General features: G+C 37.6%; 1 protein-coding gene across 2 annotated transcripts; it reads left to right on the top strand.

The window, feature by feature from the left end:
• The first annotated feature begins 7,797 nt into the window (after positions 1-7,797).
• Positions 7,798-22,056, top strand: LOC133861707 (signal peptide peptidase-like 1). Of its 2 annotated transcripts, none has more exons than XM_062297502.1 (4): positions 7,798-7,953; positions 9,016-9,960; positions 21,000-21,200; positions 21,747-22,056. In XM_062297502.1, the coding sequence occupies exons 2-4, from the start codon at positions 9,163-9,165 to the stop codon at positions 21,861-21,863; spliced, it is 1,116 nt and encodes a 371-aa protein (XP_062153486.1). In that variant the 5' UTR covers positions 7,798-7,953; positions 9,016-9,162; the 3' UTR covers positions 21,864-22,056. The 2 variants fall into 2 exon arrangements, with proteins under 2 accessions (XP_062153486.1, XP_062153487.1); XM_062297503.1 differs by having other exon boundaries at positions 7,836-7,953; positions 9,124-9,960.
• The last annotated feature ends 4,049 nt before the right edge of the window (positions 22,057-26,105 follow it).

The raw sequence follows: 26,105 nt of genomic DNA, 5'->3' as shown, positions 1-26,105 counted from the left end.
GCTCTTAAAAACTAAATTTCCAATGAGGTTACCCATCCCGGTACTACTCTCGCAGAAGCACGCTTAACTGCAAAGTTCTAATGGGTTCATGATCATCACAACTTTAAAACGCGTTGTGTTAAAAATGGTGCGTTTATACATATAAGCATATCCTTATTCCCAGGCGATGTAGGACGTAACATTCATAAAATATTTTCCACTGTTTCTACTCCAGTATTGAGGAATTGAAAAAAGATAAATACTAGAGTATGGGGGGCCAGGGCCTTTTCATGTGTTTCGGACATTCGGTGTTTTACAAAATCTTAACTCCCTCGGCTCTACCATAATACTTCGAGTGTATGACCTAGGCACATTGAGTGTTAAAATGTGAAGATTTTGTATCTCTAATCTCTTCTCTTTTATCCTTACTTCTGAGTTCTGGTTTTGTTTTGTGTTTCTGTTCCCTTCCTATTGTTTTGTTTCCTTCATAGGGTACACGCTCAAGTTCAGACTGCTCTTCAGGACAAGAATCATACTCATCCTGTTTGTTTCCTTTGTAACTATGCATTTATGTTTTACGTGTTACTTGTTATTATTCTTTATATTCTTTACAAATTTACAATCATTTCTTAATTACCATTTTAGTTTGTTTTAAGATTATTAGTGTTTATAGTCTCACTCTTAAAGATTACCAGTGTTTATATATTATAATTATGTTACACATTGATTTGTTTGCATCCAGGAAATACATTGCTAATGCTATGTTGTATTTTGTTATGGAACATTCCGCAACTATTAATATTGCTAAGTTATATTATGCTATAAATTGTTATGTTATTACTTATTTTTTAATTTTAATTATCAATGTTCTTGTGAGTAACTAACATTTAGGTTGGGCAATTCGGGTCAGCGGGTCGGGTTCGTGTCGACCCGGCCGACCCGATTACATATTCGGGTTCAACACGAACCCGACCCGATTATTAATCGGGTTGAGTTCTGGAACCCGAACACGACCCATTTGTCAACCGTGTTACCCGAACACGACCCGGGTAACACGGTTTGACAATCACCCGAAGAAGAAGAAAGAAGGATGAAGGTCGAAGACTTGAAGGATTGTCCAGTCGAAAGAGCTTTTTCTGTCTCTCTCTGAACAACACAATCCCATTTCCATCGAATTTCCAAATCATAGCTAAACCACACACAAATCACAATCCTTGCTCGACGCTCACTGTCTCTCTGTGAACACTGAACAAACCCTAGTTTCCAAAACCCTCCACCCCGACTCCCCGAGCACGAGCGTGAAGCCCATCGCATCCAAGCCCTTGGAAGACTCGGCCTTGAAGGCCGCCGCCAAGCCCAGATCCAAGCCAGTCTCGTCGGCCGAGAGATCGTCGGCGGCAACCAAGCGGCCGATTTCCAAGACCCATAGCAAGGATTCGTCCAAGCGGGTCACGAAGAGGGCGCTGGAGCTGAGCGCAGACGGCGTCGTTTCGCCTGACGACACAAAGGAGTCACCGCCGGAGATGAGAAAAAGCTCTTCCAGAGGGCCAGTGTTGAGTGAAAATGAAAAGGAAATGCCGAAATGAGTGACCTGTGAAAGTGAAAAGAAGAAAAGGCCTGCTCACTGCTCAGTGCTCGGTTTCTTGAATATTCTGATTTTTTTTTTTTTTTTTAATATAACCGGGTGATATTCGTGTCTGGCGGGTCAACCCGCGGGTTGACCCGCCAGACACGAATATAATCGGGTCATAATCGGGTTGACCCGATTATGACCCGAACCCGATTACAGTAAACCCTAACCCTATTTTTCCGTGTCGTGTTCGTGTCGGGTTCGCGGGTCGTGTCAAAAATTGACAACCCTACTAACATTACACATAACATTACACATATGGAATAAAAGTTGCTTCGAAGGGCTCAAGTATCTTCGTTCAACCAACATTCTTTATTGGGACTTGATAGTCATTACAATTTGATACCTCATAAGGTATTTGCCTCATTAATTTGTGTAATTGTGTAATTAGTTTTGTTTTAGTTGTGTTTTTTGTCATGTTGTGTTAGTATGTTTGTTCCTTGTTTAAATTGTTTGTTAAAAATCAGTCATGTTTTATGCTACTTAAAAATCTGTTATGTTATAATCCACCATATTATAATCTGATTTGTTTTAGATTAATATGCTACTACTAGTTTGTTTACTTAAAACCCACTCTTTATTATTTTTAGAATTTAAGTATGGTTATGGAAAATCTGACACGTTATGTACAAATTTTGAATTTATGTTTGTTAAAAATATGCTATGTTTGAGTATTTTTGTTGGATGAATGTAAGTATTTTTGTTTTAGTTCTGTTTTCTGTCATGTTGTGTTAGTATGTTTGTTCCTTGTTTAAGCTGTTTGTTAAAAATCAGCCATGTTCTATGCTACTTAAAAATTTGTCAAGTTATGATGCTGATTTGTGTTAGATTAATATGTTAGTTTGTTTACTTAGAACCCATTCTTATTTGTTTTTAGAATTTACGTATAGTTATGGAAGATACAAGTCTACCTATAGAAGTCAATCTAGCTTTGTGTGGGGATGATACAATGATAACTCATTCCTTAGAAGGTGAAACCCCAACTATGGGTCATCTTACTGATGAAGATCTTGAGAAGAATGCATATGAAAAGAAACAGAGGCAGAAGACTTCGCCTATTTGGAATGAATTTGTTATTGTAGAAGTTGGTGGTGTCAAGAAACCGCAGTGTAAGTGATGCAAAAGGTTGTTTGTCGTTTCCAGCTTAAGTTCTACCTCCACACTTGGTAGGCATTTGGTTGTGTGTCTCAAATATGTGGTTGCCAATAAGAAGCAAAAGTCCATTACCCTTGATCTTGATGCGACGGGGGATCAAACAGTGTCAAATTATACTTTTAAGATCGAGAGATCCAGAGAACTTGCTGCTCACATGATTCTTTGCTATGATTATCCTTTTAATAATAGAGCATGAAGTTTTTAACAAGTTTTGTAAGTCATTAAATCCCCTTTGGAAGAAGGTTAGTCGTGCAACTATTAGGAAATACTGCTTTATTACGTATAACATTAACAAAAAGAAGTTGAAAACATTGTGGGGGAATGGGGGGTTGGACAAGGTCAACATCACTACGGATATGTGGACAAGTGCACAAAGTGTGTCATATATGGTGGTGGCTTGCCACTTTGTAGACTTCGATTAGTTCCTTCAGAAGAGAGTTTTGAATTTTTCTAACGTACCACCCCCACATAGCGGTGTTGTTATTGCTGATGAACTTCGAAAGTGTTTTGGTGATTGGGGCATTGAGGACAAGGTATTTACAATAACGGTTGATAATGCTAAAGCAAATGATACTGCCATCAGAATTCTTAAAGATGATTTCGAGTTAAGGGAAGTCTTGCCTATTGGAGGTCGATTATTTCGTGTGCAATGTTGTGCTCATGTTACTAACTTGTTGGTGCAAGCATATCTTATTAAAATTGGAGACGTAATTGATTAAGTTAGAGAGGGTATCAAGTATATAGTAGCTTTTGATGGTCGGTTGAGAAAATTTAGTGATATTGCTAAAAGGTTGCAACTCCCTTTCAAGAAATTGATTTTAGATGTCCCCACATGTTGGATTAGCACTTGCATGATGTTGGCGATTATCGTATAATTCAAAGTAGTATTTCTTACGTACCATCAAGGTGATCAAGCTTTTCAGTGGTTAGTAAGTCCTGAAGAATGGGAGAAAGTTGAAAATGTGAACCAACTTTTGCCAATTTTCAATGAGGTGACCAACATAGTATTTAGCAGTGAATACCCAACTTCAAATTAGTTTCTACCTGAGATTTGGACGATGAAAGAAATATTGGGGTTTGAAATGTAGGATGAAAGATATATTGGAGGATGAAAGAAATAATGAGTACATCAGGGCAATGGCGAGTAAATGAGTAACAAGTTTGAGAAATATTGGGGTAATTGCATTTTATTGATGGCACTAGCAGATGTGCTGGATCCGAGATACAGAATGAAGTTGATAAATTTCTTTTTTTCCTTCTAATTTACCCAGAGCTTGAAGCTTCTATGAATATTGGTAATGTCCTATCTGTTCTTCATGAGTTATATGAGGTATATGTATCGGCTCATAATTCATCTATTTTGCAACTGCAACAAAGTGTTCAAGAAAATTCCTGTTCTACAAGTAGTTCTACTAGAGTTGCTGTAGTCAAAGCTCCTACTAATAGATCAAGGTTTTTGGAACACGTAAGAAGTAATGATGTTGTGCGACCCGCTAAAATAGATTTGGATGTACATCTTGAAGATGACGTTTACATATGTGAAAAGGATGTCAATGGATAAAACATAGATACTGAGTTTGAGACTTTGGCATGGTGGAAATTTAATGCCTTGAAGTATCGTATCTTGTGTAAGATGGTGCGGGATATTTTAGTTGTTCCAATCACTACAGTAGCATTAGAATCATCCTTCAGTATTGGTGGTAGAGTCATTGATCCTCACCGAGCGATATTATCCACCGAAATAGTAGAAATGATCTTGTGTGGGCATGATTGGGAGAGTGCATTACATGGACTCTGAAAAAACTCTGTAATAGATGAAGATGAAGCTGTAGGTGAGACTTTTATGCACATTTTTATTATATGTGTTAATTATTTCTTTTAAGACACTATAGTAAGTTATTAACTTCTTTTTATTTGTTTTTGTAGAAAGTGATTGAAGTAGACTTATCAACGCCACTATGATTCAAGAAGTTCAGAGTTGTAGGGACTATATATGTAATTTGAATTTGGTATTGTATTTTAAACTGTTGTTTCATACTCCTATCTTAATTTTAAGCTTTTTGTTAGAAAATCTCTGTAGTCAAGTAATTAATTCCTAAAATTTAGGTAATCTACTTTGTTCCCTATTATATTTTTCAAACAATTTATGTGTTATTTATAAATCTCCCTTGACATATATCAAGGTTTTCAAAACTTTGAGTAAATAAATGCAAGGGAGTAAAAATATCTAATCATTTTTTTTTTTTAAAGTGTATGCAGGTCCTTCTTCTTGAATAAGAAAGAACTTTGGTATGATATTCTTCTTTAAGTATTGTCCTAGCTAATAAAATATATGTTGAAATTGTTTAGATAATGTTTCTTCTAAACCTGCTACCATCTCCTGATTTTTTGTGAAACATACTTGTTCACTACAAAAAGTCATTGTTGTGTTATGCACTGAATTGCAGGAAGTATACGGTGTATCCAATTTTGATTTTTGAGTGATGTGGATTGTTAAGGGTTTAGTATCCTCAGTACCTCTTAACTGTTTTAAATGTATCATGTTTTATCTCAAGCATCAAATTGTTGTTGCTAATAATATCTACATGCAGACTTTGTTTTAAATGTATCATGTAGACCGCATGACTACCATTTATGATCTTTTTGTATTTTAGTTGAGTTTAGATAGTGGTGATTTATTTATTATGTTGTGAAAAAATTTACTTACATCTGAATTTGATACAGAAAAATCAATATTAGAACATTCATTTTTAAATTGTTAATTCTTTCATATACTTTGGTTTCATGAACTTTGTTCTTCCCCTCATCCTCTAAGTTCATTTTTTATTTTCTTTGTGAATTGAGCAAGAGTGTTTTTTTTTTTTTTTTTTTTTTTTTTTTTTTTTTTTTTAAAGTATCAAAATTTGATTAGATTTGTTAAGCAAGCTTCAGATTTATGTGAATATATTATAATGCCAATGCCAATGCTCTATCGATTGCCTAAGTTTTGTTCTTAGCTAATAAAATATATATTGAAATTGTTGAGATAATGTTTCTGCTAAACCTATTACCATTTCTTGTGTGTTTGTGAAATATACTTATTCATATAATAATGATTTCTTGTTTTCACCATCCAACTGAATGGTCCATTTGGCTTATTGTAGTTTGAATTTATGCTTAGCCACGGCTTATATATGACACATGAACCGACGTTAGTTGTTGCCCACACTTTTTTTTTTCTCCTTTTTTTTTTTTTGTGATTTAGTTGTGTCTTATACAATTATACCTCTTGTTTTAATAATCTGGTTTTAGAATGATGCCACAATCCTTAAAAGGAGGGTGAAAATTGCTAGGTACTTATTAACTCTTAAGTGATCTCTCTATTCTACATGCTAAATAAATCTTAAGTGATAAAGCTCCATTAACATGTTTATCAAGGTTGAAGAACTTTGAGTAAACAGTGAAATTGAGTAAAAATATCTAATAAATTTTATTTTTTTTAGTGAATGCAGGGTGGCAAGTGGCAACCCTTGAGTAATCATTGGTTTAGGTTATAATTTGTGTTGTCTTATGTAAATTTTTCCTTATTTATATTTTTTTTTTCAAGGAGCTTCCACAATTTCTTATTAAGGCAATAAGGCTGGTCCAATTTTGAGTGATGCAGATTGGGTATCTTTTCTTACATAATAGCTTGCTAGTTAGTAGTTGCTCTTGAAGGTGACACTGCAATTTAGAATTTTGTCTTTTTTATCTTTGCATTTTCAAACTAACTGCTATAGAAAGTCATTGTTGTGTGATGCACTAAATTGCAATTTACAGCTTATTCCTAGTCCAATTTTGAGTGATGCAAATTGAGTTATTGCATAATAGCTTGCTAGTTAATAGTTGCTCTTGAAGATGACATTACAATTTATAATTTTGTCTTTCTTATCTCTACATTTTCAAACTAACTGCTGCAAAAAGTCACTATTGTGTGATGCACTAAATTGCAATTTACAGCTTATTCTTGTAATTGTTACTTGGTTTTGCATGAATTTTGTCCAGCAAAAGTGTCAACATCACGTGGGAAGTGCAACACTTTATAGTTGAGATTACATTGTTTTAAGTTATCATTTGTAATGTATTTTAGTTATTTATGTAAATTTTATCTCTTAGTTAGTTCACTTGTACTTCTTTCATTTATGTGTATGTTGGTCTTTTTTAATTGCATGGTTTACTTAGCAAGCTCGAGCTCTAGCGAGGGTATTTATCTAGCGAGCCGAGTTTGAACAAGGATTTCTAAGCCCAGCTTGAGCTTGAGGTTGAGCTTGACTCGTTTGGAGGGCCTCTTAAACGAGTCAGTCTTGAAATTATCAAACTCGACTCAATTCGACTTGATTACATGCTTTTAAAAGCACGTGCTTAAAGGACAAATGTTACATTTTAAATGCATGGTTATAGGAACTCCTACAACTCAGTTCGTAGGAAATTTCTATCCTATAGAAAATTAGCAAAAAATTATGGACAAAATTTTCTTAAAAACTGGTTTTTAGAAAATTTCCTACAAATCAACTTGTCATAATGACATGTACCCATTTACATGTGAGAAACACTTATTTTTTTAATTGCATTTGCTTCTCACATATTTTTTGAATAACTTAAAGTCTTAAAGAACATGTCTTAGTTTGTAGAAAATTTCTTATAAATCAACTTGTAATAGTGACATGTGTCATTTACATGTGCAACAAACACTTAATTTTTTACTTGCATTTACTTCTCACATATTTTTTTAAAGACAAAAATTTCCTACAAATCGATTTGTAGGAAATTTTATACAACCCACATATAAGATTGACAAGTGTCTTTTCACATGTGAGAAACATATGTTTTAATAGCATGTGTTTCTCATATGCTTTTTTAATAATATTAATAAAAAGAAATGTGATTCTCACTTATTTAGAAAACATATTTCACTCTTCTACGTAGATCGTATGAAATTTCTTACAAATTAATTTGTATGAAATTTTTATCATTTTTTTTAATAGCTCAAAGACGGACGTCGGTTTTATAAGTTAGTTTGTATTACTTTTTTACGGAAATTTGTGTCCAAAAATTATATACTGGCCCGAAAAAAGAAGAGAGGCCGAGTTGATCAGACAGGCAGAGAGAGAGAGAGAGAGCAAGCAGCGGCGGCAGCAGATTGGTTTTTCAAGCTCTTCAAAAAGTCCAAGGTTAGTCTTCCCATAATCCTTCCCAGTAATCAACTCCGAAACCCCTGATTTCTTAACTCCGACACCTTCCTTCTTCAGATCGTAAGCTATATATACGTATGTATGTATCTATTTATGTGTTCTTTCATCTGTATGCATGTACCCACACACATACTTCAATTTTGTTTGTCTATTTCGCAAGTCCTAGATGTTTTTATGTTTTGGGGGATTTACTCTGTTTGTTATGGGGAAAGGGAGTGAAATGAGAAGTTTATTTTGGGTCTTATTCCTTTGTTTAGTTGCTGGGAGAACAAAGGAAAAGGAAAAAAATGAGAAAATTTCACTCTTTTGTGTGTGTTTGGTTTAAGAATTATTGAAATTTCGTTGGGAAAGAATTCAGATTTGAAACTTTGTATAAAAATTTCTGTTATTTTTGAAAAAATGGAAGGTAGAAATTTTAGGCTTAATTTAGTTTTAGACTAGTAGGATTTCTTATTGCTTGAGGTTTTGAGTTGTTGGGCTGCTGAAATAAAAAAAGCATTAAAGATTTACTTATTCCATGCTTAACGTATGCATGTGATTTTGATTTTCTTTGGGATCCAAAAGATACATGTTTGGGTGCTTTTAGTGAATTGGCTTTCTGCTTCTGAAACGAAGAAAAGAAAGAACATGTAAAAGGAAATTCGGGAAATATGTTTGGGAAAACATGTTCACGTGAAATGCTCTGACGCACAACCCCCTCTGTGCAAGTGCCAAGTGTTGTGTTTCACATTTTTCGTATTCTCGTTTCATCTCAAAGATGAAATAATAGGAAATGCCCAAATGGAATTCTCACTGCATTTGCTTCTCCAATTCTTCTAAAGTTTGTCTGTTTTCCATAACTACTGGTTGTAATGTAACCCAGTAGACCCATGATGTTTGAAGTCTTATGTCTCTTTCATTTCCTGCAGTTTGTCAGCAACCATCAGAGTATTAATCTATGAGTTAGGGCCTGCTTACTTTTTAGTTGATATAGCATCTAATATATCCAGTTATACTATTTTCATGCACTCTTCATCTTCCGTTAAAATGATTGTTTTGCAGTTTGCATGGATTTCTTTGGTCAAGTGTTTATCAGAGAGTCAATGCTACTTTGGTTGCAGATGTTGTAATTGTTTATTTCCTCTATTGATGTTTATTTATGCAAGACAGAAAAGTTTAAGATAATAAATTGGAAGGAACTAGTAAGTTATGGAGCCCCTGTGGAAGCTTTCATATTTGCTGGAGCCAGCACCCATTACGCTCATTGTGACAGCAGTGGCTGTGACATTTGGATCTGCATTTCGGGCTCTAAATTATGGGAAGGAAATGGAGCGAAACCGTGACTTTTCTGAAGCATCCATTACATTAGATAGGTCACAAGCACTAATGATCCCAATTATGAGCTCTTGCAGTTTGCTTTTGATGTTCTACCTGTTCTCGTCTGTCTCACAACTCCTTACTGCATTTACAGCCATTGCCTCCGTTTCCTCCCTTTTCTTCTGTCTGTCTCCTTATGTTGCCTATATGAAGTCACAGTTTGGTTTGACTGACCCATTTGTGTCACGGTGCTGCTCAAAGTCGTTCACGCGAATTCAAGGGTTATTATTGTTGGCCTGCTCTGGTATTGTTGCAGCTTGGCTTGTTTCTGGCCATTGGATATTAAACAATTTGTTGGGCATCTCCATATGTATTGCATTTGTGAGCCATGTGCGTTTGCCAAACATCAAAATATGTGCAATGCTCCTTGTTTGTCTGTTCGTATATGACATATTCTGGGTTTTCTTCTCTGAGAGGTTTTTTGGGGCGAATGTCATGGTATCAGTGGCCACACAACAAGCCTCGAATCCTGTTCACACAGTTGCTAATAGTTTGAATCTTCCGGGGTTGCAATTGATAACGAAGAAGCTGGAGTTGCCCGTGAAGATTGTTTTCCCTAGGAATTTGTTGGGCGGAGTGGTTCCTGGAGAAAATGCTAGAGACTTCATGATGCTGGGTCTAGGCGACATGGTACGACATCCGTTTCTCTTTAGTGGAATACTGTAATTTTTACCAAATTTGGAAGTATTTGATCACTATCACATTTCAGTCAGTATCTTGATGCAATTGATTTTTGTTCTCCCAGTCATCACAGTATGTTCACCACCTGTTATTCTATTAGGGAAGTACACATTAGGGCATATCCTTAAGTTTTAATATTTTTAATTTCTTTATTTTTTTTTAATGCAATGATTTCATTAGATCCAACAATGTGTTTATCATGCTCTTTTGGTAGATTGAAAGTTTGTGTTCCAATGTTAAAAATTATTGAGTGACCTTGCCTGTTTATAAACTGCTTCAGGCATTGATATATTTTGCATGGCTTTATTTTTCCATGATTTCCTGGTTGTGTGTACCAAATTATTGTGCATTACACTTTCTACTCTATGATCAGGTTGGTTTTTTTTTTTTTTTGTTGGATAAGTAGGGTTTAGGCTCGTCTCTTTGGTCACTTATTTGTGTCTACTCATGGATATGCCACTATATTGAGTTATTGTTTAGAATTTCATCATTCGAGTTATTGTTTAGAATTTCCTTATTCTTTTCTTTTCTTTTTTAATAAATAATTCAATCTTATTATATAGTGCAGAGGGTGCATCCCAAGTTATACATAAGGGACACCCAACTAGGGAGAAGAACACAGATCCAATAACTCTATTAAATTAGAAAATATAAGACTTGTGAGTAGCCGCCCAAACATAGAGGGATTTGAACTTGAAAACGTTTAACTCTACCACTAAGCTCTCACAATCTCCAAAGTTCCGCGAATTGCGTTCCCACCAAATACACCACATTAAGCACAAGGCAACCTAAGTATACATGTAGTATACATGAGAGACACCCAACTAGGGAGAAGGACACAAATCCAAAAACTCAAGGAAATTAGAAATAGAAGACTATTGTGGGTAGACACCCAAACATAGAGGGATTTGAACATGAAAGCTTTTAACTCTACCACTAAGCTCTCACAATCTTCAAAGTTCTAGGCTTGCGGTCCTGTCAAATACACCACATTAAGCAGAAGGGAACCATCCTCCAGGCTTATATAACAATGGCTTCCAAACTAATTTCTCTAACTAGTCAACAACTTCACCATCTATCCCAAAAAGACGAAAGACCGAAAGCCACAAGACTTTGCCACCTCGCAATGGAGCAGAAGGCGATCATGGATTCTCTTTTCTTCTTGCACATCCAACACCAGTCCATCACAAAGATATGCCTCTTCCTCAGGTTATCCAAAGTCAATATCTTCCCTAATTTAATGGTCTAAACAAAGGACGTCACTCTCATAGGGGCCTTATTTCTCCAAATGCTCTCCCATGGAAAGGGAAAGCCAATGAGAGAGCTAAGCACCTTATAAAACGATATGACCTCGAACCTCCGTCTTTTGAAAGGGATTCAACACATTCTATCCTTGCCACCTCAACTCAACTTGAGAGAATACGAAAGATTAAAAAATGAAGTGACCAACTCTACCTCACAATTAGTCGTTGCTTTGATAAAGGGGACATCCCACTGTAGAGAGTCGTTAGAAAGCTGTACATGATCCGCCACCAAAGCATCCTTATGGTGAGCAATAGAAAACATCGGGAAAGCTTCCTTTAAAGTTTGATCTTCCCACCACACATCGTGCCAAAACCGCATCCTAGACCAATCTCCCACCTCAAACCTCACAAATTTGGTAAACTGCCCCCATCCCCTCCTAATGTTTTCCCACATCCCAACCCCATAAGACCTGACAGCCGCATTGGAGCTTTACCCGCCCCACAAGCTATCATATTTACCTTCCACCATTGATCTCCACAGAGCCTCCCTCTTTGTGGCATAGCGCCATGACCTTTTCCCCAAGAGAGCTCAATTTGGAACCCCCAAACCACATGAGAAAATCGGGGTACAAATCTTGGGCCAATTGACTTGATGAAATTTAAGCTCCTCTCCAATTCAGCCTTACAAGAAATCCCGCTAAAGTTTCTCAATACAGTTTGAAACTCCAATAGCGATGGGGAGGAGGGATAACAAATAAGTAGGCAAGTTAGAAAGAGAACTTTTAATCAAAGTAACCCTACCACCCTTAGACAAATACAACCTCTTTCAACTAGCTAGGCGACATTTCATCTTTTTAATAATATCGTCCCAAATCGATTTGGCCATAAATGGAGCCCCCAACGGAAGACCTAGGTACTTCATGGGAAGAGAAGACACCCTACAACCCAAGATACTAGCCAATTCCCTAACATCATCCACGATGCCAACGGGAACTAACTATGATTTAGCCAAGTTAATTTTCAGTCCCAAGACAGCTTCAAAGCATAAGAAAAGACAACGCAAATTACAGAGATTTTTTCAGGTTTGCCTCGCAAAGAGTTAATGTATCATCTGCAAATAATAAATGGGACACTGGGAGCTCGCCATTATTCCTGGATTCCACTGAAAAACTTGATAACAAACCCCTGTCCATATTGGCAGACAATATATGGAAGTTCATGGGTAGGGTGTTTTCTAGTGAGCCTGTGGGGGCGTATGGGGTGTGTTTATGGAAAAATATTCTGAGGGGTTGGGGAAAATTTTGTAGTCACACCAAATTTGAAGTGGGAGATGGCTCTAAGGTTAGATTTTGGCATGATCTTTGGTCTGGGGACAGGGCCCTTAAAGGATGCTATCCAGTTTTATTTGGTATTGCTCGTGCAAAGGATGCTCATGTTGAGGCTTACATAGATTTTTCTGGAGGTGCCATTTAGTGGAACGTGAGCTTTGCTAGAGCGGCTCAGGATTGGGAGGTGGATGCTTTTGTCTTGTTTTTTAGGATGTTGTATTTGGTAAGAGTGAGACAGGAATGGAAAGACAAGTTGTGGTGGGTCCCTTCTAAAAGAGGGTTGTTTGGTGTTAAATCTTTCTACAATGTCATGGGTTGTCATGATGGTTTTTGTTTTCCTTGGAAGAGTGTTTGGAGGACTAAGGTTCCGTTGAGGGTTGTCTTTTTTGTGTGGTTGGTGGCCCTAGGAAATATCTTTACCGTGGACAATCTTCGGAAGCATCACATCATTGTGGTTGATTGGTGTTATATGTGCAAAAGGAATGGAGAATCCGTTGACCATCTTCTTTTTCATTGTGAGGTTGCTTGTACCATTTTGAATGTATTCTTCAATCGATTCGGGTTGTCTTGGGTTATGCCTAGACAAGTAGTTGATTTGTTTGCTTGTTGGTGAACTGCAGGCAGCAATCTGAGTGTTGCTGCGTGGAAGATGGTGTCTTCGTGCCTTTTTGTGGTATCTATGGAGGGAAATGAATGATAGGTGTTTTGAAGACCGCGAGAGTACTTTGGAAGAGATGAAGTCTTTATTTTTCAACACTTTGTATATTTGGATAGCTGCTTATATTTCTCCTTTAATGGTTAGTTATCATAATTTTCTTGTTCTTTTTGCCTCTACTATCTAGGTGGCTGTATACTTCTTGTGTACACAGAGGCGTCTTACGCTTTTAATGATATCTAGATTAATTGTGACTAAAATTATAGGGATGGAGGGTTAATAAAACTTGATTGTGAAGAGATATGGTATCTTGGATCAGTAATTAATAAGAATGAGGGAATTGAGGGGGTGTCGATGATGGATAAGGCTTTTTTGGTGGAGTCGAAGGCTTTCTCCTTTTCGGTTTTGGATGGGGCGTCGACGCTGAGGGTGGAGGAGAAGAGGAAAAATTTTCTGGGTGTGATCTTGTTGAATGTCCAGAGCGCCGATTGGCTTGCGTCGACTTTGGAAATGCTGTTGGGTATCCAGGCAGAGCAAGTTTTTGTGAAGTCATTTAGAGAAGGTTCGAAGGTTTTAATTGCTAGGAGAGATGGGAATAAAGCTGGGCGCTATTTAGAGGCGACTATGTTCGGGTTGGGCGGTCGGAAAGGATCCATTGTCATCCCCGAGGGCCGTGGAGGGTGGGGATGGATTAAATTTTCAGAGGAGTTGAGAAAGGTTGTCGCTTCTGTCTCAGGTTCGGTGAGTGGCAGACTCGACTCTTCTACTACACCGGAGAAGAAGGCTTTGGAGGAAGATCAACCGACTATGGGCTTGGCTCCAAAGTGGACGGGGCATTCTTTTGTGGAGGTTGTGAGGGCAGATTCATCCTCCGTTGCAAAGAAGATGCCTTTAGTGGGTGATGGTCAGTCCGGGTTAAGGGATTCGTGGGCGTCTCCTTGCGAATTCGATTTTTCTCCGGCGGTGCGGCATGCAGAGGAGATTCCGAGATTGGCGGTGGATTGCTTCTCTTTGGAGGCCCACCGATTTGTTTTGTCGGGTAAAGACCAAACAGCAGCTCCGCAGGGTAAGGGTTCTCATTTGAAATTTGAATCTTCGAAATTGCGGACGTGGCGAAAGTGGGGGTCCGGTTTTTATTTGGCTTTGGGCCGGGCTGTGGGGAGAGTTCTGAGCCGTTTTACCGGGTCAGGGAATTTTCGAAAACCTGTGGGTTTTCGAGTGACCCGAATCAAGCGGAAACCTAATGTCTCCTGCTCGCCGACAACCTCGCCGGAGACGTTAACTGAGAAGTCCTCTGGGTTGGATCTGTATCGGAATCTTCCTGGGGGTGTGGAGGTGTCAACGGTGGGAGAGAAAGTGGGCGTGAGTCCAGCGTCTTCGGCTGATCCTAGGCCGGAGTCCTTATCGGCGACTGTTACAGGGACAGATTCTAGATCGGTGATTCTTTTCGGGGGTGAGACGAGCAGATCCCAGGTGTATTCGGAGGTTTCTAGTTCGAGGGTGTTTCCAGCCACTATTTGGTTCGGTTTCCCTCCTGCTCCGGCGCCGGAGTTGGGTTTTCCGGTGGGTTCTACTTCTAATTCATTCAAGTCTAGGCCTTTGGGGAAGATTCAGTTTCCTAATCACTCTTTTGCCGCTCCGTCTCTCGCTGGTGCAACTCTTTTAGGAGAGAAGCTGCGTTCTCCCCTCCCTGTGATGGCCTCTAAGCCATTCCAGTGCTACTACAGAAGGGCGAAAATATTGAGGGAAAGGCATTCTGTAAAGTGGGATGAGGGGCTTCTTTCTGACTCTTTGCAAGCTATGAAGATGTCAGTCGGTTTCGTTGATAAGAGGGCCTCAGGTCAAGTGCCGCCAGCGGAGAAGGCGGTTAAAAATCCTGCTATAAAGAAGGCAACGACGTCAGTGAGTCAGGGCCTTTTTAGGAAGGGGTTTCTTAATCTTCCCCCGATTTCAGTCTCAACGGTGGTGCCTCAGGAGGTTAACTATGACGGGGTGGTAGTTCCTTATTCTCCTGCGAGTGGTTGCTCCCAAACTCGGAATTGGCCAGTTGGAGTGGATCATAATGGGGAGATTGTAGTATGGGAGGGAGATGAAGATGATTATTCGGAAGTTTTGCCTTTAGATTGGGCGTTGGATGGGGATTTTGGGGAGGGGGCTTTGGCTGTTCGGGACGCCTTGGAAGAGGAGTTCCAGGTTTTTGCGCGCTAGAAGTCTAAAGGAAAAAGGGAACTTCTTAATTTGCAGAGTTCCATCAACTACGGTGACGCGAAATATCCCTCTAGGCGTAGGAATGCCGGTCGGAGGATTTGTCAGGGTTCGAACATGGGGTCGGACTTGGTTTCGGTGCCGGATCCCGTTCTTGTCACCGATTCTTCTCATTTCCCTCTCCCGGGTTCTTCTTTGGCTTCCTCAGAGGCTGGTCGGAAACATTCTGTTCTTGAGGACTTAGGGAGTGGGTCAGAGAATTCTGCCGTGGGTCCACAAGTTTCCATTGAGATGGGCTCGCCGGTAGGGAGGATTCTTCCTCCCTCCTCCCTGGATGATCCCACCTCCAAGCCGTTATTTCAGGACAAGTGTCAAGGAAGGAAGACAAAGCCGGTGATGGGTCAAGGAAAACAACTCCAGCCTTTAACTCCTATGGAGTTGTCTATGGCATGCTCTATGTATTTCGGGGATAAGGGGGATAGATCTTTGGCTTTCCTCTCTGCCCTTGATGAGGAACATAGGCGATGGGATATGATTGAAGATTGTGAGATTTAGGGGCTTAGGGGATTAGGGTTGGGTGGTTTTTGTGGTTTGTTCCTTGTCGGGTCGGTTGTGAGGCTGTTGCTTCTTGTATACTCCGTGTGTACTAGGGGCGCCTTACGCTGTTTTTAATAAAATTACAATTACTTATCAAAAAATAATAATAATAATAATAATGATAATAATAATAATAAATAAATAAATAACAAAAGCAAAAGGGATAAAGGATCCACTTCCTTAAGCTACAAGAGCTACTAAAGAAGTTGGAGGGAGTTCCATTAATCAAAACAGTGAAACGTACCTTAGAAATACAATGAGCAATCCAATCGCATTTCTCCCCAAAACCACATATGGATATAGCAAAGTGCCCCAGTTAACATGATTATACGCCTTCTCAAGGTCTAATTTGTTGAACACTTGGATCCTCTGATCTAATTTTGTTGTCCAAGCATTCATTTGCAATTATGATTGAATCTAGAATCTATCTCTCACCTAATATAAGCATTCTGAGATCTAGAGATTACGGGCTCGTTTGGCAACACTTTTTAGGACAACTTTTTGATTTTTAGCAAAAAAGCAAAAGCATTAACAAACAACTCAACACACTAAACACACAAAACACTCAAAATTACTTTCACCTTTATATCACATCACAACCGAAAAGCAAGAATCACCCTTTAAAAAGTTATACCAAATGAACCCTACCTTATCCAACACCACTTTCAGCCTATTAGCTAGGATTTTAGAAAGAATTTTATCGACACCCCCTACTAGATTGATGGGGCAAAATTATTTGATATGCACCACCCTAGCCTTCTTGTGTATAAGGGAGATAAAAGTAACATTGAGACTCCTCTCAAACTTCCCTCTAGCATGAAACTCATGAAAAACATTCGTGATATGTTCTTTAAGGATCTCCCAACAAGATTGAAAGAAGGCCAAAGAAAAACCATCAGGGCTCGGGGCCTTATCTCTATTCGTGATATGTTCCATCCACATAGCCTCCTCCGTACTGATAGCATCAAAAGAAAGACCGTCCAATTTAGGCCGCTAACTAAATTGTTTTGAATACAACCAGGTGTAACACTGCGAAATGTGCTCACTAATTTCTAAGAAATAGAACCATTAACAACTAGCATTCCATAGTGTTATTCTATTTGAATTAGCCACAAGGTGTAAAGATTTTGTATACTTGGTCCTCTCCCACAACCAAAGAGTCCTCAATTTCTGTCTCCAGCTTACTTCTTTCAAAAGAGTAAACCTCTCTAGCTTCCTAGTAATCGCATCCTTTCTCATCTTTTCTGCATCAGATAACAGTCTTTCCTCAAGAATCTATAGTTCGTCCAGAAGAACATTTTTTTGCTTCTCAACATTGTCAAACACCTGTTCATTCCATTTTTACACATTGATTTTCAAGGCTCTCAGTTTACGCACCAAGACGAAACGTAGGGAGCCATGAAAACTATATGGCACCCACCATTGTTTTACCCGTTTCACAAAAACCTTCGAATTTAACCACATATTCTCTTCTTCTACATTATGATGTGGCTTTTGCTTTGTTGAGTGTTCTCTTTAACCATTTTGGGATGTCTTGAGTTATGCCTAGACGGGTTATTGACTTATTTGCTTGTTGGTGGTTCTCTAGAAGGCTGAGGAGTGCTGCGGTGTAGAAAATGGTGCTCACTTGCCTATTTTGGACTCTTTGGAGGGAGAGAAACAATAGGATCTTTGAGGATTTGGAGAGGTCCTTGGAGGCTATTCTATCCTCTTTATTCCATAATTTTTTGTACCTTTGGACTGCGGTCTTTGTGTCCCCTCTTTCGATTAGTCATGATGATTTTCTTGTTCGTTTTTCTCTTTCTAATGAGGTGTTTCCTTTTGTATACTCCCGGTGTACTTAGGGGCGCCTTACACTTTTAATAAGATTGGTTTATTACTTATAAAAAAAAAAAAAAATTAACCACATATTCTCATATCCTTATCCTTTCACTCTCCAATTCTGACCCTAGTTAATGCAATCAGCTTTGTTGGCATTGGATTTGGATACATAGACAAACTCATAAAATTTGTTAAGTTTTGAGACCCAATTAGATATTAATTATCTTGTATGTGGATTTGTGATTTTCTTTACAGGTGGACAACTGTTTTTCCATAATGTCATGGTTTGAATTGTTTAACCCACTCACCTGGCAATTTTTCATCCTATAATGTGTAACATGCAATTAACCTCTTCACCAGTAGAGCATGATATGTGCATCCCTTTTGTGCTAGCCTCGAGCTCGTCTATGGTCAGAGTCATGGATTGAGTTCACTTGACTGGCAAACAGCTTGTGCTTAGCTCATGGAAGTTGTTCTAAATCTCAAAAGCTTAACCTTTTCGGGACAAATGCCAAGCTGTCTTGTGCTAGTCAAATGAAAATGAGAAAGAAGTTGGATGTAATACAACAATCAATGACGTCCGTGAGTCATGCTTACTACTTATGAGGAAATAACTTCTTTTTTATTGTGTTCTTTATACTTTTGCATGTGAAAAATGTGGTCAAGACTTGCAACGTCTAGTGAGGAGGGAGGTTCCCATCCAGTCTAGGTCCTCTAGTGGTTTTTCTTCTTCTTTTGGGTCTTTTAGTGTTGGGTTTCTCTGCATCTTGGGAGTAGATCTACTCTGGTTCAGCCATCTTCTGTGCACATGTGCCCGCTCGAGGTTTTGCCGGCTTGTTCCGGTCTTAACCGACGACGTCGATTCTGTGGATGGCCGCCGCGTTGGTGTGCGTGGCTGATTGGTTTTTTTTGCATCTTGGGATGTAGATCTACAGTGTTTGGGACCTCTTCCTCGTGCACGTGCCTCACCGGGGGACTCTCCGTCGTGTTCTGGCTCTACCCCTCTGTTGGCACAGCTGCGGGTGGCCACCACGCGCCGTTTCGGCATCCGTGGCCGAGGGAGCTTCTGAAGCTTGAGAGTTAGATCTACCTCACGTGGGGGTTTGGGGTTTGTGGGTGTTTTTTTGGGAGGGTTGTTTGGGTTTCTTGTGGGTTTTGGGGGGTTTCTTGGGTTGGGGTGCTTTCGGGGGAGGTTTGGGTGTTTGACGGGAACTTTAACTGTTTTTTGGGATTTGGGTTTCACGTGACTGTTGGGTGTTGTGGGTGCTTTCTGGCCAGAGGGTTTGACAGATCGTTTTGCTGTTTTTGAGTTAATAAGAGCTCTATTGTATACTGCCTGTATACGTAGGAGCGCCTTACGCTTTTTCAATAAAGTTGCATTATTCTCAAAAAAAAAAAAAAAAGCTCTGGCAAAGTCACATATTATAGCTGGGAGAATCATCAAATGACTTCAATGTCACTTGATGGTGATTGAGAATCCTCAAATGAGTTGATGGTTAATTTTATCCTTTCATGGGAAGAGGCTGCAACGAACAATTAGCATATTTTGCTGATTCCAAGGAGGGACAAAGCAAAACGAAAAATGGTTTTCCATTGGCAGTTTAAGGATCCTTTTTGCAGAGCACAGCCCATAGATAGTTGTGGATTTCCTAACTAGTACTGGGCACTCTTTTAAATATGATATTCACTAGGCTATTTTACTTAATATGCACCCTTATCTGGCTGGGTTTTGTTACCCGACTCCTCTACTCCAAAATAGAGGATGGCAACAGTTTGGATTTGGTATGGCGAACCCATTCCCCATCCCTGCCTCACCTAAACCTACCCTCACCCCATCCCCACTTCTTGCCTGTCCCCACCCTATTTATGTATATGGAAACTCATCCTGTCCTACCCCACCATCCCTCCCCTTCTACTTCCCACTCAGCCACTGATCCAATTATGCACAAGCATCCATCTAAATGTTCATGTTAATGTTTTTTTTTTTTTATCCAAAATAACTTATCAAAATCTCTCTATAATCTTCAACCCCAAGATCAAAGGCTACAATTACTCATAAATGCAGAAACCAAACAGAACCCCAAGATAAAAAACTGGAACCTCTCTTCACGCCCTCTGCAGTGACTTGACTTCAGGGCACTCGTGGGCTAAGGCTGCCTTAACCTCCACAACCATGTCCAGTCCCTCATTAGAGTCAACGACCTTGATGCCACCTCTGCCATTGGATTGCCACCTGGTCTTCTCCAATGCTCACCCCCCATCTTGACCTGCAATGCCATCATCACTACCATGTGCGTCAAGAGGTCTCCCATTGCCACCATTGCGAGGACTAGGGTTGGGATTTTGAATATGGTGATTTGTGCATTGAGAAGGGTGAACTTGTGGAGGAGGCGCTGAAAAAGAGAGGCATGGTAGAGAACACTAAAAAAGTAAACACATGCATGCACATGTATATGTATTTATGTATATATTATACTTGGGTCAGGTTTTAATAAAAAGCCCCATGCCTACCCCCATACCTTTAACAGTGTGTGGGAAACCTTCCCCATTAGGGCAGGGCAGGGCAGGGCCCTGGCGAGGCTAGCAAAATTGTCATCCCTATTCCCAAAATGATCCTGCACCTGCTTGGGTTTTATCAATCTTTTCTTGAATGCTATCAAGCGCCATAAAACCTGTCTGTTCTGGTTGTGATGGGTGGTCATATTGCCAACAAAAGCTGACCAATTGCTACCCCTAAGGTAGAGCTATCCTCAAGAGTGACATTAAGGCCCGACTGAGAATATGTTTTCTAAATTTTCCTTGAGTACTGAAGTTATCATATGGAATGAATATAATGAACATTTTGACAAAAGTTTTACTTTCAATGGAGTTATTGTCTTTCAGAGAGCACGGGATTGCTCAATATATAACATCTTTTAGATGTTTCAGTTTTTGTCTCTCAGATGCGTCACTATCTAGTATCTCTGAGATATACTGTATCAAAATGCTTATGCCAAGAAAGAAATGCTCTTTTACATATTTTGCTTCACTTTTCTTTTGAGAATTTCAGAATGTTATTGCCTTTTTTGAGCTAATTGCGTCTTCTGCTATATCTAAGAAAATCTTAAAAGAAAACTTTTGTTCATGTTGTTATTGCAGGCTATTCCTTCCATGCTTTTGGCTTTAGTCCTCTGCTTTGATCATCGAAAGAGCAGGGATTCAGTGAATCTCTTAGACATACATTCTGCTAAGGGGCACAAATACATATGGTATGCCCTTGCTGGGTATGCCATTGGACTGGTAACTGCTTTATCTGCCGGTATTTTGACGCACTCACCTCAACCTGCACTTCTTTATCTGGTACTTTCTCTCTTTTAAATTTTTATGTTGCTATCTTTGTCAAGTTTGATGGTATCTTCTGCTAATATTTGTGCACTGATGAAATTTGAATGCAAATTCATTTTTCTCTGTTCTTGGTAGCTGTTTATTGCATACATGACTCCATATAAGATTAATAAATTATAAGTACAAAGCTCAGTCACCATTCACAAGCTTCTTTTGCGGTGTGAGCTTTGATTGTTCAAGTTGTCCAAGTCAATGTAATTTATTATCTCCGATTGGATGGCACTAAGGATTGGTTTTTTGGTGTTAAAACTCTGTAAAATCCACCCACCGCCTACTCCCCCCAAGAGTGGAGAAAAAAATGCTTTGGATTGGATTAATTTCAGGGAGAAAGCTGGTTATACTCGCTTTATGCATCTTTTTCATGAAAATATCTTGAAGCAGCATGGCTGCATCACAATTAAACGGGCCCTGCCCTGTGCAATAGGTGCAGTAGTTTTATGTCAAGGAAGAATCATTGCACCTCTCTACCTCTTAACCTTTATGCTATTTTGGTGAATGTAGGTGCCTTCCACACTGGGACCAATTGTTGTGGTCTCTTACATTAGGAAGGAGCTAATGGAGTTATGGGAAGGGAACATACCGAACCTAAACGATAAAGCTCACCAAACAGAAGTTTGAGATGTTTTATGATCCAACACATCGTCACTACTTGAAGTGCCAAATTGAAAGTTGTAGATTCATTTGAAATCTCTATCCTTGTTAAACTTCAATAGAAAATCAACAATTATATGTTTATTTAGGGCATTTAACATTTGGCACAAAATGTTTCCCTTTAATCGCCCAGAAATGAAAATAGGGAAATTTATGTGAACCCTGCCTATAACCCTATTACGAGTTATCTTTTGAGACGAGATAAATATCCATTTCCCCTACTAAAATCGTGACATATGGCCTTGAGGCTTTTTTGAGAAAAAGGTTATACAGGGCTTTTGGCAGTAATTAACTTTCTTGGTATAAGAACATTTTGTGTATTGCATGGGGAGGAGGGGAGACCTAATTTATATATATATATATATATATATGTAACTGAATAGAGTTTATCCAACCGTAATATGGTTATGGTGAATAAATCCCAATAACTCAAGGATCTCTTAACAATATTTGGGCCTATTATTCTAGGTTATAAATATTTGGGTATGTTTGATAACCTATACAACAATTATTCTCTTATTTTCACTTCTTCTTAAAAAAGTAACTTCAACGCGTTATAACTTTTTTTAACTTTTTATATTACATCAATAATTTTTTTATTATTATTCAAATAAAAAAAAAATCTACTACAAAACAATTTTTTTTTTTTCATATAATTTTTTTTTTTTAGTTTATATCACATCAATCATTTTTTATTACTATTCAAAAAAAAAATTTACCACAACACTTTTATCAAACACACTCATGTGGAGTATGTAGTATGAAACTAGCATGCAAATGAGTGATTAATAATTGTGCTAATTTCTTTATAAAAAAAAAAAAAAAAAACAAAAACAAAAATTGTGCTAATTAATCTCAGCCCTCTTTCTATTTTTCAACAGAAACAATGCATTCTCAATGTTTTGAAAGAGACAAATTTTACGTCTTTGAGTGATATTACATGTCACACAAAAACTTTACAAAGTCGACAGCTGATATGGCAATGTCTAGCGGTCATTATTGTCACGTTTGTATTGTGAAATATTTGTGGAATCTTTGTGTGATATATGCCATTATCTATGTATTTTATTCTTTATATCTTGATGTATTTATTAGTCATACAAAAATGAGTATCCAATATGCTGAGAATACATTATATATAAATGCACATTTTTTTTCTTTTTTGAAGAAATAAATGCACATCTAATATACTATAAAAATACATAAAATCAAAATGTATATCCAATGTCACGCCCGACGATTGTTGTAGCTTCAAGGTGTTCTTTTCACCCGTATGTATCTGATTCCACTGTGGCAGAGGCCATGGGCGCTCGACAGGGAGCTGAGTTCGGAAGATTTTTGTGTCTTCAATCAGTGTTATTGGAAGGGGATTCTCTGGAGGTGGTTCTTGCTCTTCAACATGAAAGTGTGGTTGATGGATATTATAGCAATCTGGTTCTGGAGACCAAAGCTATTCTTCAAGATTTTATGTCGGCTACTGTTCATCATGTGGGTCGTATGGGAAATCAAGCTGCCCATTCTCTTGCACAGCATGCTGTCTCTAATGCTTTCAACCATGTTTGGTTCTCATCTGTTCCTTTATGTCTTTCTACTATTGTATCTGATGATTTATTGTTATCTGATCATATATGAAATGAAATTTCTTATCAAAAAAAAAAATGTCACGCCCGACTCCTCCCACCTCTGTCCTTGTTGCTAGAAAGCCTAGAAAGCCTAGAATTCTTTCACATTAGCATCTTACGCACAGCATCACCGGTATAAAAACCAATTCCTTGGATTTCTTAAAGAGTATCCATTGCCTCCCCTGGAAGCTACAATTTGTAATTTTTTTACATGTAGATTAATACATAAATATTTTTACATGGCCTAGTTCGACATTCTTCATATTATGATGGTCAATACAAAATCAATGATGTGTGTACTTTTCATGTTCTTTTCTAGTTTTTCAAGTATGAACCATAAACTAAAGCTCTACTACTGTAGCACTATAATCACTTATCTGAACCGAGAAGAAATGTCGGCCTGATAGAGAAAAGTGGAATTTAAATAGAATAGTGATAGTGAATAAAGAAATCTACAAAAAAATTATTTAAATAGAATAATGATAGTGAATGGTTAAAATAGTGAGGTTGCTGAAAGTGCTTTAAAAAAGTGGCTCACAAAAATAGAAAAAATTAATTTTTAGCTATTTTGGCTAGTAAAATTTGGTGAGGTTACTAAGAATGCTCTAAGTAGCTAATAACAACTAAAACTTTGATATGCCTAATTAGTAATCAGAGAGAATGGGGGCTTGGGCCATTCAGCCTTTTGTGCTTAATTAGAGAGATTAAAAATTTAAATATAATTAAGTACATTTTAGCTTAGTTATTTTATTTTAAGTATATAATAATCAAGGGTATTTTGGTAATGTTTTAGGTTGAAAATTCAAGATGAAATTTCTTAGGAATACGATTTATAATCAAATAATTCTAAGGTGTTAGAAAGTAACAATTTTGGATATTTGATGTTATTGAATTATTTAAATTGGTTTTAATCATTATGGTTTAAATGAAAAATTTAATAAAGTCACTTAGTGCATTAACTGAGCAAGTAAAGGGGGTTAATTTTTTAAGGGATTGGAGGATTATAGTTTGATGAAGTGAGGCAATAAGTAATTGAGAGCAAGGAAAACAAAATCAAGAAGATTATGGTAAATCATTGAGCCTAACCCTAATTTTTGAAATAAGTGAGAAATTTTACATAAGGATAAAAATGAGAATGATGAGTTAACAGAGTTGGTTTAGTTGCTAACCGTTCAATCATTAGGTTGATGTTGGGTAGGGTCTTGACAAATGTGAGAAATTTAGCTAAAAAGGGTAAGGAATTAGGGTTTCTTATCTAGGAAAGGAAATTAGGGTTTTGATTAAACATTCTTGCTAATTAAAGAATTATGTGATATAATTGTAGATTTTGAGAAGAGTAGTGATTCACTACCACCTAAATATACAACTTTTCACCACCTTGTCTATGTGGCAAAGTGGTCCCCCACTTTAATTTATTTTTAAAAAATAAAAAAACTCAAAAAGTAGTGGGGGACCACCTTGCCACATAGGCAAGGTGGTGAAAAGTTGTATATTTAGATGGTATTAAATCATTATTCTTTTGAGAAATGGCTTCTAGAAAGCATCCAAGGGAACTAATTCGCAAACGGTAGGACAAAACGCTATAGTGAAGTATAAAAAATGAATGAAAGCACGTGAGGTAAGTAAAATCCCTTGGGTATAGTAAAAATGTAACGGCCCGTTTGGCAACCCACTATTTTTTTTCTTTTTTCTTGACTCATTTTTATCTAAAAAAAAGTCAAATTCATTTCTTCACATTAATAAACAAATTTCTTTACTTTTCACCCACAAAAAATTCAAAACTTATTTTACCCTTATGTCACGTCAACCAATTTCTTTCTCTTTTATCATCTCACAAACATTTTCTAAACACACCCTCCTTTTCACACGTTTTAAAATTTCCACCTTTAATGTTTTTTTTTATTATTATTAAAAAAAAAATACTTTCTAAGTTTTTATCGTTTTTAAAAGAAAAAGAAAAAAACACGAAATCAGTCTATGTGATTAGTTTAATTTACAAATCGTTCACTATGATATAAAAACTAATTTAGAAATCTTTTTGTGGTAAGTGAAAATAACAACTTACTTTTTAAATTCAATTTTTGTCTACTAACTTAATAGAATTCATTTGGTTGCCACATCAGGTCCAATAAAAGCAGGACATGTGTCACTATTTAATAAAATATATATATATATATATATATATATATAAAACTAAAAAATAACCTTTTTTTTAAAGAAAAAAAAAAGAAAAAAAAATGTGTGGTTCACAGGCTACCTAGAGGTGGTGGTGGCCTCCTCAAATTTGGCTGAAGGTGACCCAAACAACCACCCCCAGATCTGGCTGGGGGTGGCCAACAGCCACCCTTTTTTTTTTTTTTTTTTTTTAATTATGATTTTCGTTTTATATATTTATATTCTTTTTATTAAAGAGTGACACATGTCACGTTTTTATTTGACCTAATGTGTCAACCAAACGGGTTGTCTTCAGTTAGTGGACAGAAATTGACTTCAGGGAGTAAGTTGTTATTTTCGCGAATCATAGGAACCTCTGAATTAATTTTTATACCACATAGAGCAATTTGTAAATTAAGCCAATCACATGGAC

This window comes from Alnus glutinosa, chromosome 2 (assembly GCF_958979055.1).
Source record: "Alnus glutinosa chromosome 2, dhAlnGlut1.1, whole genome shotgun sequence".
Classification (NCBI taxonomy): Eukaryota; Viridiplantae; Streptophyta; class Magnoliopsida; order Fagales; family Betulaceae; genus Alnus; species Alnus glutinosa.
The sequence above is the reverse complement of the archived record's forward strand: the minus strand, read 5'-3'. Positions and strand labels throughout refer to the sequence as shown.

Bases quoted from the DNA above. Each gene is read 5' to 3' on its own strand.
- LOC133861707 (XM_062297502.1), top strand. From the start codon at position 9,163: ATGGAGCCCCTGTGGAAGCTTTCATATTTGCTGGAGCCAGCACCCATT. The intron at 9,961-20,999 runs GTACGACATCCG...TTGTTATTGCAG, and splicing joins TGCTGGGTCTAGGCGACATG to GCTATTCCTTCCATGCTTTT. The intron at 21,201-21,746 runs GTACTTTCTCTC...TGGTGAATGTAG, and splicing joins AACCTGCACTTCTTTATCTG to GTGCCTTCCACACTGGGACC.